The 17,512-nt window shown below is 46.5% G+C and overlaps 1 protein-coding gene across 2 annotated transcripts in view; it reads left to right on the plus strand.

Annotated features, from left to right (window-relative positions):
• The window catches only part of ZNF609 (zinc finger protein 609), a 210,677-nt gene extending 193,579 nt beyond the window's left edge, over positions 1-17,098 (plus strand). For both annotated transcript variants that reach the window (XM_027569695.1, XM_027569696.1), the window contains exons 4-10: positions 5,397-5,484; positions 6,179-8,516; positions 9,528-9,894; positions 11,316-11,491; positions 11,732-11,948; positions 12,438-12,516; positions 12,812-17,098. In XM_027569695.1, the coding sequence (XP_027425496.1) occupies positions 5,397-5,484; positions 6,179-8,516; positions 9,528-9,894; positions 11,316-11,491; positions 11,732-11,948; positions 12,438-12,511 (3,260 nt within the window). In that variant the 3' untranslated portion in view covers positions 12,512-12,516; positions 12,812-17,098. The remainder of the gene's footprint in view (positions 1-5,396; positions 5,485-6,178; positions 8,517-9,527; positions 9,895-11,315; positions 11,492-11,731; positions 11,949-12,437; positions 12,517-12,811) is intronic.
• Positions 17,099-17,512: the final 414 nt, after the last annotated feature.

A 17,512-nucleotide genomic window follows, 5' to 3' on the forward strand; every position in this document is an offset into this window, starting at 1 on the left:
CTACAATATGAGACATTACTACACAGTGTTAGAATGGCTAAAATTAAAAGTTAATGCCAAATACTGGCAAAGCTGCAGTGAACCTGGATCTCTCATGCATGGCTGGTGGGAATGTAAAATAATACAGCTACACTGGAAAACAGTTCGGCAGTTCCTTTTTTTTTTTTTTAAGATCTTATTTATTTATTTATTTGTCCGAGAGAGAGTACAAGCTGGGGGAGTGGCAGGCAGAAAGAAACAGGCTTCTCACCGAGCAGGGAGCCCGATGTGGGGCTCGATCCCAGAACACTGGGATCATGACCCAAACTGAAGGCAGTCACTTAACCGACTGAGCCACCCAGGCACCCCAGTTTGGCAGTTTCTTAAAAAACTAAATATGCAACTATAATATGATCCAGTAATTACACTCCTGGGTATTTATCTTAGATGAAAACTCAAATTCACTAAAACCCTGTACACAAACGTTTATAGCAGCTTTATTCATAATAGCCAAAAACTGGAAACAACCCAGATGTCCTTCACATTCACCAGGTAAATGGTAAAACAAACTGGTACATCCATATTGGGGAATACCACTCACCAATAAAAAAGACTGAACTGTTGATACATGCAACAAGTTGGATCAATCTCCAGATAATTATATGCTGGGGGGTGGGGAACGACAGTCCCAAAAGGTTATATGCTGTGTGATTCCATTTATATAACATTATTAAAATGACAAAATTATAGAAATGGGTGACAGATTAGTAGTTGTCAGGAATTAAGGGGGGATGAGTGTGAGAGGGAATGAGTGAAGCTGTAAAAAGGGCAACAGGAGGTATCCTTGTGTTGATGGACATATTTTGTATCTTCATGTGTCAATGTTAGACTCCTGGTTGGGATATAATACTATAGTTTTGCAAGATGTTGCCATTAGGGGAAACTGAGTGAGGGTACATTGGGGCCTCTATTATTTCTTACAACTGTATGTGACTCTGTAATTATCTCAAAATGTAAAAAGTGATTTTAAAAACTTAACCACCAGGAATTGAATGAACACCTAATGAAATTATTGTATGGTATAGTCAAATAAAGACTGTAATAAGTCTGGGGCGCCTGGGGGCTCAGTCAGTTTAAGTGTCTGCCTTTGGCTCAGGTCATGATCTCAGTGGTCCTGTGATCAAGCCCCACATGGGGCTCCCTGCTCCGCTGGAACCTGCTCTCCTTCTCCCTCTGCCTGCCGCTCCCCCTGCTTGTGCTCTTTCTCTCTCTCTCTCTGTCAAATAAATAAATAAAATCTTAAAAAAGATAAAAAAAGCTGTGAACCAAAGAGCCAGAAATTAATGTTATATAGATATGAAAAATTAACCAGTTTAAAATTTTGAAAATGACAATCTTTGAAATACATATTATAGTCATTGAAAATTTTTTTAACTCAATACCTTAGATAAATTCTAGGAACAAATTATAAATTGGGAGAATCAAACACAAAGAGAAAAAATACACGAGAGATCAATTTAAATAGAGAGATAATGGCTTGAGAGGCTCTAACACATACCAGGTATGAGTCCTAGGGGATAAAAGAGATTGAAAGAATGGCAGAGAGACAGTAAATGAATATATAATAGGTGGTAATTTTTCTGAATTAGATTCTAATTAGAAACCTGTCTAGGTAGTTTGTACATTTGTAATATAACAGATAAATAAAAGTAAGTGCATTACTTTAGTTAAACATGGTAGATTGAAAGTACATATTTACCTTCCAGTTTCTCCCTTTATAATTCATTCAAATGTCAGTAAAGGGATTTTGTTTTTAAGGTATAAACTCACAGGTTTTTGTTTTTTTTTTTAAAGATTTTATTTATTTGACAGAGAGAGACACAGCAAGAGAGGGAACACAAGCAGGGGGAGTGGGAGAGGGAGAAGCAGGCTTCCCGCCGAGCAGAGAGCCCGATGTGGGGCTCGATCCCAGGACTCACAGGTTTTTTTAAAAAACAGGTAAGACTGGGGTGCCTGGGTGGTTCAGTCAGTTAAGTGTCCAACTTCGGCTCTGGTCATGATCTCAGCGTCTTGGGATCAAGCCCACAGGGGGAGCCTGCTGGAGAGTCTCCCTTTCCTTCCGCCCCTACCCCCACTGGTGTGCACTCACTCATGTGTGCTGTCTCTGTCTCTCTCAAATAAAATAAATAAATCTTAAAAAAAAAAAAAAAGGGACGCCTGGGTGGCTCATTCGGTTAAGCATCTGCCTTCAGCTCGGGTCATGATCTCAGGGTCCTGGGATCGAGTCCCACATTGGGCTCCAAGGAGCTCAGCGGGGAGCCTGCTTCTCCCTCTGCCTGCCACTCCCTGCTTGTGCTCTCTCTCTGGCAAATAAATAAAATCTTTTTTAAAAATAAAAATTAAAAAAATTTTTTTAAAAACAGACAAGACTACTGCAAACAAATATAATCAGTAGAACTTTGGAAACTAGAAAGCAGATGTACGAGTACTGTTTTAAGAGACCTGAAAAAAATGAAAGCTTGGCTTTTTTAGTAGTTTCTTTGTTTTTTATCTGAGGTTGGGAGGAAGGAGAGCCAAGAAATGAGTATACTTATCATGGTGAGCACTGAGTAATGGATAGAACTGGGTTTTTTTTGTGTGTTTTTGTGTTTTGTTTTGTTTTTTTTAAAATTTTATTTATGGGGCGCCTGGGTGGCTCAGTCGTTAAGCGTCTGCCTTTGGCTCGGGTCATGGTCCCAGGGTCCTGGGATCGAGCCCCACATCAGGCTCCCTGCTCGGTGGGAGGCCTGCTTCTCCCTCTCCCACTCCCCCGCTTGTGTTCCCTCTTGTGCTGTCTCTCTCTGACAAATAAATAAATAAAATCTTTAAAAAAAAAAAATGTTTTGACCTGAATGATCATGAAAACATATCAAAGCTTGTGAAATGCAGCTAATGTAGGCTGTGAGGGAAATTCATACCTTTACATGCTTATATTTGAAAGGAAAAAAGATCTAAAATGGGCTACCAAACTTGTTCATAAAGGGCCAGGTAGTAAATATTTTAGGTTTTGCAGGCCATACAGCCTCTCTGTTGCAGCTCAACCTGTGGTATGAAATCAGGCATAGACAATGCATAAATGAGTAAGTGTGGCTATGATTCCAATAAAACTTTATTCATATCACATAACATATAATTTCACATAAAATCATATTCTCCTTTTCATTGTTTTACCATTAAACATGTAAAAATGATTTATAGCTTGTTAATAACTTTAAACTGTCTCATTGTTATAATGTTTATGACTTTGTGATAAGACATAAAAAGCATAAGCCATAAAGGAAAAGCTCAATATATTTGACTTCATTAAAATGTGGAACTAACCAAAAATACTTTAGAGGATAAATAAGCCACAAAAACAAAATTAAAAACTCAGTCGGTAGAGCATCTGACTCTTGATCTCTGGGTCATGAGTTCGAGCCCCATGTTGGATATGGAGATTACTTTAAAAAAAAAAGTTTTATACCAGATTGAATTCCAGATGGATCAAAGATGTAAAGATAAAAAATCAAACTATAAAAGTACTAAAAGCATAAGAAAAATCTATTAATGAAGTGATGGAATAAGGAAAGCCTTTTGAAATAGGACAAAAAACTCTGAAGCCATAAAAGATTGATAAATGTAACTACATAAAAGTCAATAATTTCGGGGCATCTGGCTGGCTCAGTCAGTACAGCATGCAACTCTTGATCTCAGGGTCATGAGTTCGAGCCCCACATTGAGTATAGAAATTACTTAAATAAATAAACCTTCTTTAAAAAGAACGTAAATAGGGGCGCCTGGGTGGCTCAGTCGTTAAGCGTCTGCCTTCGGCTCAGGTCATGATCCTAGGGTCCTGGGATCAATCCCTGCATCGGGCTCTGCGCTCAGCAGGAGCCTGCTTCTCCCTCTCCCTGCTTGTGCTCTCTGTCACTATATCTTTCTCTCTCAAATAAACAAATCTTTAAAAAAAAACAAAAGGTAAATAATGTCTATAGAGCATTAACCACCATTAGCAAATGACAAACCGGGGGGAAATACCTGATTTGTACAACAGACAAAAGGCTTATTCTAGTATATTAAGAGTTACAAATAAGAAAAAAACTACATAATTCAGTAGAAAAATGAGCAAAGGATTTGAACAGACAGTTCACTTAGGAAGGAAATACATCTCATAATGATGTCTTAAAATGATATGATGTACAAACTCATGATAAGCATTAAATTAAAACTACATAAAATACTCTTTTTCTTCTATCAGGTTGGCAAAGATCAACAAGTCTGAGAACACTGTATTGCCAAAGGAAAAGGACAGCTAGTGTTCTCATGCACTACTGATGGGTGTATAAATTAGTGTATCTTCTTTGATGTCAGTTTGGCAGTATTTATCAAAAATCCAAATACAAGTGCTCTGTGATTAACAGTTTTACTTACAGGAATTTATCTTACAGACATACTCGTATAAGTAAGATAAAACATTTGTACAAGGTTATTCATTAGCATTATTTGTAATAGCAGAATAGTAAAGCAACCTAAATGTCCATCACCAGGGGACTGATTAAATAAATTATGGTATAATTTGAAATCATTCAGATGCAACCTTTGAAATGAAGTAGTTCTATGTGTACTGATACGGAACGATCCAGAATATATGCTTAGATGAAAAAAGTACAGAACATTGTATATTGCTACCATTTGAGGAAGAACGTATATTTGTTTATAAATGTATAAAATCTCTCTGGAGGAATATGTGGATCCATGGATGTTTCTGAGTACAGGAACTGGAAGGCTGAATGACAATGACAGGAGGGAACACTTCATTTATTTTGGGATTTGTTTGCTGGCTTTTGAATTTTGAAATATGACTCTATTATCCATCCAAAAGCATTTTTAAGTAATATGAAGAAGACAGGAGTGTTCACTGTGATAATCATTTATGAGTGAAATGCTCAAAATATCCTAAATATCCATCAGTAGGAGAACTTGAAAATTGTAGTCAAATCATACATAGGTGAGCACAGTTAAAATAAGTTGATTAAGCTTTTCATGTCAACATAGATACATCTCAAATTTGTAATGTTAATGAGAAAGGTAAGTTACACCCCAGCATGGTCCCATCAATAAAAAGTTTGAAAATACAGTAAATAGTGCTTTTTAACTGTGATGTTTTATTCTTTAAAAGAGAAATCCGATGTCAGTATGGCACTAAATCTTATAAATCTATTGAGCTGAATAGGCAGTTCCCATAGTGATATTTCGGCCCAATCCTGTGTGTCTCATGGGGACCCAGAGCACCACCTAAACCCTTCTCCAGGAGCCAGAATCCTCCTCAAATGAAAAAATACTCTTCTCATTGGCAGCAGGGTTTCTCTCGTCTGTATTTGAATCTTTTTGTCTTGCAGGGATGTTGGTGGTGAATGTAACATGGAGGAACAAGACATACGTAGGTACACTTCTTGACTGCACACGGCATGATTGGGCACCCCCCAGGTAAGCATTTTACAGCTTTTTGGTATATATTAGTCTGAGCCACCCTAATCAGTGATCCCTTGTGCCTTCATCCTGTTAGAGTTGGATAGCTTTTAAGACACCCAGCTTTTAAAGAATATGATAGTGTTGGGATGAGGGAAGGCATTCTACTGGTCAGGCGTTCAAGAAGAATAAATGAATTACGTGTTGATGGGTTGGATAGGGATGGGGAGGAGATCCTATTTAAGCCTTTGTCTGGAATTACCAAATTCTGGCTTCTACCAGTAGTCACCTTGAGACCAAGTCCATGGAGTCTGTCTATGGGTAAAGAAATCATTGATGATGCGTTTTGATGGTAGCTATCTCCAAGGAGTTTAAACTCAAGAACATCTTCAGTTTTATGAACGCTAGACAATGTGGGTTTCACAAAGACCTTTTCCGGTTGGCATTTCAGTGAATGGCACTTTACAGCTTGTTTATACCCAGTTTGCCAGGTTTGGGGAACCCAGATGTTGGGGAATGATGTACAGTTAGCATGCAGATAGCATCCTAGGAGCTCACCACTTAATGCAGTTCCCACGCTTTCAGAAGTTCCTTTAACAAATCATATTCATTGAAAATGATAGTTACCATCTAGACAGTTCTTCTGGAAGCTGCCAGTCTGGTTTGAAGTTGTTTTCTTAGTAATATCCTGTTGTGTTTGCCTTTTGCCAAGGTTCTGCGACTCCCCTACCAGTGACTTGGAAATGCGCAATGGCCGGGGTAGAGGCAAACGCATGCGTCCTAACAGTAACACACCTGTCAATGAGACGGCCACGGCCTCTGACAGCAAAGGGACCAGCAGCAGCAGCAAAACCCGAGCAGGAGCCAATAGCAAAGGCCGTCGTGGCAGCCAAAATTCTTCAGAGCATCGCCCACCTGCCAGTAGCACCTCTGAGGATGTCAAGGCCAGCCCTTCCTCAGCTAATAAGCGGAAAAACAAACCACTTTCAGACATGGAGTTGAATTCTAGCTCAGAGGACTCCAAAGGGAGCAAGCGTGTCCGTACGAATTCCATGGGCTCAGCCACCGGTCCCATCCCTGGGACCAAGGTGGAACCCACTGTTCTAGACAGAAATTGTCCCTCTCCAGTCCTGATTGACTGCCCCCACCCGAACTGCAACAAAAAGTATAAGCACATCAATGGACTTAAGTACCACCAAGCCCATGCCCACACAGATGATGACAGCAAGCCGGAAGCAGATGGAGACAGTGAGTACGGAGAGGAGCCCACCCTCCATGCAGACCTCGGGAGCTGCAATGGTGCATCCGTCTCACAAAAAGGTTCCTTGTCCCCTGCCCGCTCAGCTACCCCCAAAGTTCGGCTCGTGGAGCCCCATAGCCCTTCTCCTTCAAGCAAATTCAGCACAAAAGGCCTCTGTAAGAAAAAGCTGAGTGGGGAAGGGGACACAGACCTCGGGGCCTTATCAAATGATGGCTCTGATGATGGACCCTCAGTAATGGATGAAACAAGCAGTGATGCCTTTGATTCTTTGGAAAGGAAGTGTATGGAAAAAGAAAAATGTAAAAAACCCTCTAGCTTGAAGCCTGAAAAGATTCCTTCCAAAAGCTTAAAGTCAGCACGGCCTATTGCCCCTGCCATCCCCCCGCAGCAAATCTACACCTTCCAGACCGCCACCTTCACAGCAGCAAGCCCAGGCTCCTCCTCAGGCTTGACCACCACAGTGGTCCAAGCCATGCCCAACAGCCCCCAACTCAAGCCTATTCAGCCCAAGCCCACTGTGATGGGAGAACCTTTCACAGTTAACCCTGCCTTGACTCCAGCCAAGGACAAGAAAAAGAAAGACAAAAAAAAGAAGGAGTCTTCAAAGGAACTTGAAAGTCCTCTGACGCCTGGGAAGGTGTGTCGAGCAGAAGAAGGCAAAAGCCCCTTCAGGGAATCATCGGGAGATGGGATGAAGATGGAGGGGCTCCTGAATGGCTCATCAGACCCCCACCAAAGCCGACTGGCTAGCATCAAGGCAGAAGCTGACAAGATCTACAGCTTCACGGACAATGCCCCCAGCCCTTCAATTGGAGGCAGTAGCCGCCTAGATAGCACCACCCCTACCCAGCCCCTGACTCCCTTACATGTAGTGACCCAGAATGGAGCTGAAGCCAACTCAGTGAAAACCAACAGCCCTGCATACTCGGACATATCGGATGCCGGGGAGGATGGGGAGGGCAAAGTGGACAGTGTCAAATCAAAGGACCCTGAACAGTTGGTTAAAGAAGGGGCTAAGAAAACGCTTTTCCCCCCGCAGCCACAGAGCAAAGACTCACCCTATTACCAAGGCTTTGAGAGTTACTACTCTCCAAGTTATGCACAGTCCAGCCCAGGGGCTCTGAACCCCAACAGCCAGGCGGGAGTGGAGAGCCAGGCTCTGAAGACAAAAAAGGATGAGGAGTCTGAGAGCATAGAGGGGAAAGTGAAGAACGATGTCTGTGAGGAAAAGAAACCAGAGCTGAGCGGTTCCAGTCAGCAGCCTTCTGTCATCCAGCAGCGTCCCAACATGTACATGCAATCCCTGTACTACAACCAGTATGCCTACGTGCCCCCGTACGGCTACAGTGACCAGAGTTACCACACCCACCTCCTGAGCACGAACGCGGCTTACCGGCAGCAGTACGAGGAACAGCAGAAACGGCAGAGCCTGGAGCAGCAGCGGGGACTGGACAAGAAGGCGGAGCTGGGCCTGAAGGAGCGGGAGGCCACACTCAAGGAAGAATGGAAGCAAAAGCCGTCGATTCCACCAACTCTCACCAAGGCCCCCAGCCTGACAGACCTGGTCAAGTCAGGACCCGGGAAGGCCAAGGAGCCAGGGGCTGACCCTGCCAAGTCAGTCATTATTCCCAAGTTAGACGACTCCTCCAAACTCCCCAGCCAGGCCCCGGAAGGACTTAAAGTGAAGCTGAGTGAGGCCAGCCACCTAGGCAAGGAGGCCTCTGAGGCTAAGGCAGGTGCTGAGTGTGGCCGCCAGGCAGAGGTGGATCCAATCCTCTGGTACCGACAGGTAACTGTTCTGGGAGGAAATAGAAATACTATTTGATAGCCTTTCTCTCTTCCTCACAAATCAGGGCTCTCCTTAGGTAGGGGGTCAGCAGAATACAGATTGGCAGGAGAAATCTATAATTTTAAGGATTCTTTACCTTTGTAAATCATGTCTGTGTTTTTAAAAAGCACATTTACATCAGTAAAAGTTGTTTTTCCCATTTGACAGGAGAGGCCCAGGTAAGTTAGCTTGATTTGTCTAGGGTAACTTGCAACTTCATTAGCAGAGCCAGGATTAGAACCCAGGTTATCTCAATTCCTAGTCCAGTGTTTCTTCCACTGTTTGGTTCCTATGGAGTGAGTTCATGGTGATCTCTCCATTTCCTAGAGGGAGTTACTACTCAGACTGAGTTACTTTCTAAAAGATTTTATAGTGGGGACCCTGGCTGGCTCGGTCAGTGGAGCATGCAACTCTTGATCTCAGGGTTGTAAGTTCGAACCCCACATTGGGTGTAGAGATTACTTAAAAATAAAATCTTAATTTTTTTTTTTTATAGGTAGAGTTAGAACTAAGAACTTGGTCTCACATCATGCTCTGCTCATGGGACTTAGAAAGTCTTCCCTTACTTCTTGGTTATCACCGTTAGACCTCCCTTCTCTGAGCTGTGCAGCACTCATGACTCTCTGCCCCTGAGCTTGCTCTTAAGAGGTGAAACAACCTAAAATTCCTTGGAAAGGGAGCAGCTTCTTTTATTCAAAGACTCCTTTCCCCAGAACACATATTCTCCTAGAGAAGACCCACTGGTGGATTTTCCTTTTCCTTCCCCACATCTTGTTTCCTTTTGGGCAGAGAGGGAGCAGGCTTTTTAAACAGGAGGGCCCAGAGTTCATTCTAATTGAGGATCAACAGAGGCCAAGATTATACCCTGCCCGAGTGCCTAGTATTACCTGCTGTGGTGTTTCTACTGTGACCTTGGGCTGGCCATCTCTCTCTTATCTGTACAACACTCAGTGCTCGTTCTGTGATTTTTAGGAAGCAGAGCCCCGGATGTGGACGTATGTCTATCCTGCCAAGTACTCGGACATTAAGTCAGAGGATGAGCGGTGGAAAGAGGAGCGGGACCGCAAATTGAAGGAAGAAAGGAGTCGGAGTAAGGACTCTGTGTCCAAGGAGGATGGGAAGGAAAGCACAAGTAGTGACTGCAAGCTGCCCACATCTGAGGAATCCCGCCTCGGGAGCAAGGAGCCCCGACCAAGTGTCCATGTGCCTGTGTCCTCCCCCCTCACCCAGCACCAGTCCTACATCCCTTACATGCACGGCTACTCCTACAGCCAGTCCTATGACCCCAACCACCCGAGCTACCGGGGCATGCCTGCTGTGATGATGCAGAACTACCCAGGTATGGCCCTCACCTTCCCCCTTGGGCTCCATTAACCGGGAAGGGAAATGAAGCACAGATTTCAGAGCCAGAGTTTTCTTGCGCAGCCCTCAGGCTTATTGAGGCGCGGATAGATGACTGCCCTGTTTTGAATGTGACATTCTGTGAGCGGTCAGTGTAGCCCCGAGCTCCTTGAAGGACCCCTGACTACAGTGTGTGGGACCCCCTCTCCCTCACTTGCTCCAGCTAGTCTTGCCTCTGTAGTCGGTTTTCCTGGATGACTGAAGGCAAAACTCCCTCTTTACCACTGCCATCTTCCCTCAGCTGGGATTTTTTTGAACACATACTCGACATTTTGCAATGGGTTAGGCACTTTGGGGAATACAAAAGAAACAGAGAAGGCTAGTTGCCTCTTAAGGAGCTTACAACTTAGTTGTAGCAGGAGAGAGACATGGAACAAATACAGTTCAAACCAGGACAATGCATGTATTTTTACAAGATCATGTTCAGCTGGAAGGTTGGAAGACAGTGGGACAGGGGAAGAGCTGTTTGAAATCAGAGTGGAGGAAAGTCCAGTAGAAAACTCGTTCAGCTTGGGAAAGATAAGCTCTTGACACTGGCATCTATGAATTCTTGGGGAGGGGTACAAAGTAGGGGCATAAGTGTTTTTTAACTTGTTACAAGACAGTGTTCCTGTTCAACTGCACTCACTGGTTTCTGTTGTCCAGAGAGCCACGTGGGATGCTTCTGGGGCAGAAGAGCACTCCTTTCACCCCTCAGAGCTCCCACCTCCCTGTCGGAGAACAGTCTAGTCTTGATAGCCTGGTCGAACATTGTAAGGCAAATTCTAAATAGCACAAGTAAGCTTTTCAAAGAGATAGGAAATTGTCTCACCCTGTGGTGTTCCTTTCTCCCCATCCATCCATATAAAAATAACACTTCCCTTGACGAGTGCCTGCTGTGGGCCAGACACTGCACCGTACTCGGTGATTTATGTACATTATCTCAATTAATCTTCCTTATGGAATAGTATTAGTACCTTCCTTTTGGTGGGAAAGAAACTAAAGCTCGCAAGGGTTGTTAATTTGCTCAAGGCTACCCTGCTGCTAAGTCTTGAGAAGTAGATTTGAACCCAAGGTCATCTGACTCCAAATCCTCTCACCTCTCCAAGGTGAATCTCTGAGGCTGTGGCTCTAGAGAAGTTGATTCCCCAGAAGTTGAGGGCCATGTCCCTAATATCCCTTAGCTAGTTGCACCTCTAGCACTCAGTTAAAGAAAGGACAAACTAATAGTTTCGACCTGAAGACACCATGGTGGTTCGGTCTCCGTTCAGTCTCCGTCTGTGCCTAGAAAAGCTGATGCCCACCTAACCGAGCTCACTAAAACAGAGTTTCTTCCACTTCTCTCACCTCTTTTGACTGCTTTATTTCTCCTTCCCCCAGGTTCTTACCTACCTTCCAGCTACTCTTTCTCCCCATACGGCAGCAAGGTCTCAGGGGGTGAAGATGCCGACAAGGCACGAGCCAGCCCCAGCGTCAGTTGTAAATCCAGCTCAGAGTCCAAAGCTCTGGACATCCTACAGCAGCATGCCAGTCACTACAAGAGCAAGTCTCCCACGGTAAGTGGCACTGGCTGCTACGAAAACCCAGATCCAGGGTCTGGAACCAGAAGGTGGGCAGGCAAGTTCAGGTCTTAACTACAGTGAGGCCTGACTGAGTTGGCATTGGCTTCACCAGGCATCTCCACAATTCTTAGGTGCCCCACGTTTGTAAGGAGTCATAATGTGGACCTGGAGCATCTTGCTGTCGTGTGTGTGTGTGTGTCTCACGATAGTGCTTTTGTGTCTGCTTTTTTCCAGATAACTGATAAAACGTCTCAGGAGAGAGATCGGGGAGGTTGTGGGGTGGTTGGGGGCGGTGGCAGCTGTGGCAGCGTCGGGGGGGCAGGAGGGGGTGAGAGGAGTGTAGACCGGCCCCGCACCTCCCCTTCTCAGCGCCTGATGTCCACACACCACCACCACCACCATCTGGGGTACTCGTTGCTCCCGGCACAGTACAACTTACCCTACGCAGCAGGTAAGCCTCCTTCCCAGCTCTCCTTTTTGACTTCATCCCAGTAGCATAGTAGCATTGCCCACAGCAAGGGACCCCCAGCAAGAATCCTTTTTTTTTTTCTTGTTGAGCTTCTACTCTGTCCAGGATCTTAACCCCCTGCAGACAGTCATTAAAGCATATGCCATTTATTTCCTCCCCTGGAGCTTAGGGATTCTCAAAGTGCTCTGGAGAATTGGCTTTGATATTCAGAAGAATAAGGACCACGTGTTCCCATAGCCAAAGAGAAACAAGCAGCTGAAAAATAGGGCCTTGCTATGTATACTATCCACAGCCACTATATCTGGCCAAGTATCAGATTTTTTTTTTTCTCTCAGCACCCCAAAACTCAGTGGAGCCAGGAATTTAAGGAGACACTCCTCCCTCCCATGAGCCACCAAGCTGATAAAGAGAAAGTGTTTAATCAGAGGGTTCTGAGAGGGTTACACTGAACATGTCCTCCTCCTCACTCAGGGCTTTCTTCTACGGCCATTGTTGCCAGCCAGCAAGGCTCAACTCCCTCACTCTACCCACCCCCACGGAGGTGAGAATGGTAAGTCACTTTTCAATTTGGGACAACACATAGAGCAGGGATGGTTGATTGCTGCATCACAGAACCCCTGTGGAGACTGGATGAGGGAAAGCTGTGTGGGGTCAGTGGTCTGGAAATGGTGGAACCCTGGCCAAGCCTCTTGTATGGGTCTCCCAGTCTCCGGTTCAACCGCGTCCATGTGACAAGAGCTGTCCTACGCTGGCCTCCCCTGCAGTTCGTTTTGTCAGAGCGCCACCTGGTGGTTGTTATACCCGCAGGCTGAGTGCCTGGTTCTCTGTCCGTGTTTCCCTTGCAGAACACCAAGTGCCCGGATAAAGTCAGCTTCACGGGCCCGGACTGGCTCACCCAAGGAGGTGCTGGAGGTGCCATGTAAACATCAGTTAAATGGTGTTGATCATCCTGTTTGCCGTTCCTACCATGACCGAAGGCAGACCCTTGGCCATCTCACCTCCACCAGATCCCCGGACTCCCTGACCCACCCTCTTCCTCAGGAGCTGGAGAGCTGGTACTTAGCAAAAATATTTATTCTCTGGCCACAGTCGTGACTGTCGTGGCCCCTGTGGAGATGAAGGCATGGGGAGCAACCAGGGGAACATGGCCTCAGCCCAGAGAAGTCACTGCTCTGTTCCCCAAGACCCTGGCCTGCTGCCGGAGCAGTGCCAACACCTGTCACCCTTGCCCCCAGGGAGGGACTCCCAAGCACTGGGTAAGGTCTGAGGACAGCACAGCAGCCGTACCCCTCTCACCGTCATTACCACAACCACCAGATTCCTGCATCTCCCCAGCAGTTTGGGCCCTGGGAACTGGCAGCATGTGGAGGAATTAGAATCTCAGGAAAGAAATTGGGGGCTGTTTTCTCTGTACTTGTGAAAACAAGGTCTTCAGACATGAAGACTACTCCCCTCCCGCGTGAGCACATATACATGCTCAGAGCCTAGCCTGGAAAGGAAGACCAAGGCATTTGTCCCACCGCGGCCTTGGGCTGCCCGTCAGGCAGAGAGCCAGCGTCCCAACACCAGCACAGGGCTCCCCGGGGACACTGGGAGTAAGCTGGAGCTGGAGCATGAATGGAGTGTTGTGAAGTAGAACCTGCATCCCCACTAAGTCCTGCTGCTTCTTAGCCCCCAACTCCTTGCCCTTGTCTCTTTCCTCCTGACCCGTTGCTGCCTTTCCCAGGGGGATCCCCATGCTGATCGCTCCTTTTCTTTTCCACTGCTTGGCTCTTAAGACTCAGGCAGGTAAAATAGTATGCCCCCCAACATGGGGAGCTTTGGAGTCTGCCAGGTAACCTTAGGGCAAGGCCCAGGAGGCGGGCCCTGGGAGCACCCAGCAGTTTTTAGAGATGTCCTGTCCATTCAGCCAGCTGAGTATCCTCCTCATTTAGGGCCACAAATATAGACAGCCCAATTGTTCTGTATACAAGTACATGATTTTATACAGCTCAATCTATAACCCCCTGTGTGCCAATATAAGCTGTGTTTCTTTGTAACACGTTTTTGTTTTAGGGGCCACTGGCCATGGGAAGATAGGTGTTCCTTAGACCCTGGGATAACACATCCAAGCCATTATTCCTCAGAACCCCCGAGTGTACTCAGTGGAGCTGTGCAATGAGGCAGCAGACATTTCTCTGCTCTCCTTAGAAATGCAGCCTACCAGTCCAGCTTCAGGCTCTTTGCCCTGGGAAAGTGACGATGATTTGCTAGCTTTATTGGAGTCACTTCTTCCCCAAGGTATGGGGAGCTTTAGCTCTTATTTTGCTTTTGAGGTAGCATCCCTTTGTTCTCCTTGGCTATCTTTCCTTGACTTTCTGGATTGAGAAAGACTGACACACACCAGCTTAGGCTCGAGAAGGGTATTTGTGACCAGAGTGCCAAAGTGACCGTTTAAGAGCAAGGACTCGGCTCTGACCCGGTTTGGGGCATGGAGGTGGCGGATAGTAAGCACAATGCCCAGCAGAGGCTGCTCTCCAAGAACCCTGGACCCCTACTCTGAATGGCTTGGGGTCATTTGCCCAAGAGGAGCCCCTCTGATCTATACACCTTCCCTCTGGGTTTTCATGTCATTGTTATTCGAGTTCTGAGCCCTCTCCCAAAAACCCGCCGTTTTAGACCACTTAGCAGGCCCCCAAGCAGCCTCCCTTGCCCGCATCATTCCCTCTGCCTCCTGCGACCCCAGACTTCCCATTCCATGGAAGTAGTTGGTTTGGACGCCTTCACCCCCGCCTAACCTGAGTCACCCCCACCAGGGGGATGACTTGAGTTTCAGCCTGATGATGCCCTGCCAGGCTCCTGTGGGGTGGAGCCGAGGGCCCATCTCTGTTCCTGTTTGTTTTTAAATATTGTTGTGTGTTTTGTATCTGTGGCGCTGGCTCACAGCGTGCTCTGTACATACTGTAAAGAAGCCTTTGGAGTAATTTTCTTTCCCGTTGGGCAGGCCTGGCCCCACATTCCTGCCCTTTCCACTTTGTTCTGTGACACAGAGAAGAGGAACTTCTGTATTAGCAGGGCACTCTTGGGTTCTGCAGAAGGGGACAGCTTTTTCTTTTCCTTAAAAACCATTTGGCTCTCTGCTCCTTACATCCAAGTCTCTGTTGAAGAGTAGGCGCTGAGCTGCCCAGAGGAGCAGGTGAAAGCAGCAAGGGCGGACTAGCACTGCCTCTGCCCGGTCCCTGCTCCTCACCCGGCCCTGTCTTCCCTCCCTGAAACAACACGAAGCAGTGGCTGGTCCTTGCCCAGTGCCGAGGGAACGATCGGCTCTCCACCCCCTACAGGGGAGGCGGCCCCCGGGTGGGGGATACCCATCTCAGAGAGATGAGAGCCTCCCCAAGGGTCCCACCCCATGGGCAAAGGCTGGCAAAGTGTGCTAAGGGCCACGACCCCCGGACCAAGGCTCACTGTGAGCCACCCCTGCCCAGGCCTCTTCCAAGAACTCGCTCGTCGGGGCTCTGCACGAGAAGCTAGAGGGCAGGAGCCTCACCCCCAGCCAGGACAGCCAAGGCTTGGAGAGCTGCTCTTTAGGGCTCACATCTGCCTCTTCATCCCCCCCTCCCCTGCCTGTACGTGTACGTGTATGTGTATGAAGCTCCCTTCTCTTACCTCATCCCCTCCACGTGTCCCCAGGTCGAAAGACCACATGCAGAAGGGTTAACAGGGCACCCCATGAAATGAAACGGTGATTCTTGAATCTTCTCTCCAGGCTCCAAGGCGAGGGTGAGAGGATGTGGCTTGGGGGTTGGGAGGGGGAGACTATAGAAGGGCTAGAGTTATTGTACACGGGCTTTGAGGTCACCCACGTCGCTTATTATACTCTGTACCCTGTCACCATCCCAGTGTCTACTCTCCTGCCCCTGTGATTCAACTGGGCAGCTAGTTGGCCCCATAATTCCGGGCCTTTGTCATTTGTTTTACTACTAGGGCATCCCAGGAAGCTTTCCAATGATCCTCTGCCATGGGCCCCTCCTGGGATCAGGCCCCGCCCCCCAGCCCCTCTTGCCCCAGCCCACCCGCTTGCCTTGGTGCTCAGCCCCCCCCATTGGGAGCAGGTTGGGGCGAGCTGGAGGCCCGGGCTGGAGGGGCAGTGTTGCTGTTCATAGCTTTTGTTCCATTGGCGTTGCTCTGTTGGATTTAATTTCAGTCTTCCTGATTCTTCCCTTCTGTAAAGTGTACATTACCAAGTTCCTTGTTTTTTATATATATATATATAAATATATATATATACAAACTGTACTCTTTTTGCCTTTGTACATTCAGGCAAGAAGAGAAAATAAATCTTTTTAAGAGACAATCACAAATCTGTGAGGGCTGCTGGTTATTTCTCCTGGAGTTTGCTGCTGAGCTGCCTCCTCCTCCCTCCCCACTTTTCTGTTTTCCCTCAGCTTTCCTGATTTTCCTGGTCCTGCTCCATAAGCGTCCTCAACTCCACCTTCCCTGGCTGATGGCCAACTGCTGAATCCAGTGTCCAGACTACCTGCCCTGCAGTATTCTCCGGCTTGGCCACTGGCTTAGCCAGGGGCTTAATCCCGTGCCCTGGCCTCTCCTGTCTTCCCCCTTAGATCCCATTCACCAAAGTGGCTTTGGACCCCTCGGTACCTGGGACCTGTCTCCCGGAGGCCCTGGCTTTGGACACTCAGTTGTGAAACTATGCACCTAGGAGCTCTCCACTTGAGAATTTTGCACTATTTAAACCCCCCTGGGAGTTAGAACAGATGGTTTTTAGGAATGAGTGCAAAACTGTCTCCTAACACTCCCCTCCCAGATTCCAACCTCCGGAGTGCTCTGATCCAGAGCCCAGAGAATCATTCCTAGCTGGTAGACTCCTATGGCTACCCCATCAGAATAAGGGCTAAGGGTTTAGGAGTCAAGAGCATTTGGTCAGAATTTTAAAGGGTGGTACATTCTGACACACAGCCCAACCAAACCATTGTTCTGTCTCTTGAACTTTCTATCTTTTTCCTCTGATCTCCTGCTCCCCCTTTTTTCCCCTTTCTCTACTTCCTTTTCTTAATTGGCTTTGAAATTGAAGTATATTTTTAAATTATTTGTTGTATTTATTAAATAAAGTTTGTAATATCCCTGTTCTTAAATTTAGACTTAGTTTGCCTTTCACATATCCTCCCTATCCATCAACCCCTCAAAATATACCTTCTAAGTTACTTTTTTAATTGGAGTGCAACTTTTGGGTACCAGATTTCTTTCCTGCCAGCAGTCTTATCTGGCAAAATTTTTCTTTTTTGAAAGGGTTTCCAATTTTCTGCCCTTCTACCTCTAGCTGTATTGAAGGGGATCTACCAACAGATGGCGGCAGAACCTCAGGCGTGTTTCCTGTCCCCTCTGCTTGTTTGAAAGACTAGTAAAGGACTGCATTTTGTCTTGGTTCTTTATCCCAGTCTTGTAGATTCTCTCTTGAGTTTACCATGATCCTAAACTGCCTGCATTAATTTGGCCATTGTCCACATTCACTGGACCTCTACTGCAGGTGTCTCACAGTAGTGACCATT

This window comes from Zalophus californianus, chromosome 6 (assembly GCF_009762305.2).
Source record: "Zalophus californianus isolate mZalCal1 chromosome 6, mZalCal1.pri.v2, whole genome shotgun sequence".
Taxonomy (NCBI): Eukaryota; Metazoa; Chordata; class Mammalia; order Carnivora; family Otariidae; genus Zalophus; species Zalophus californianus.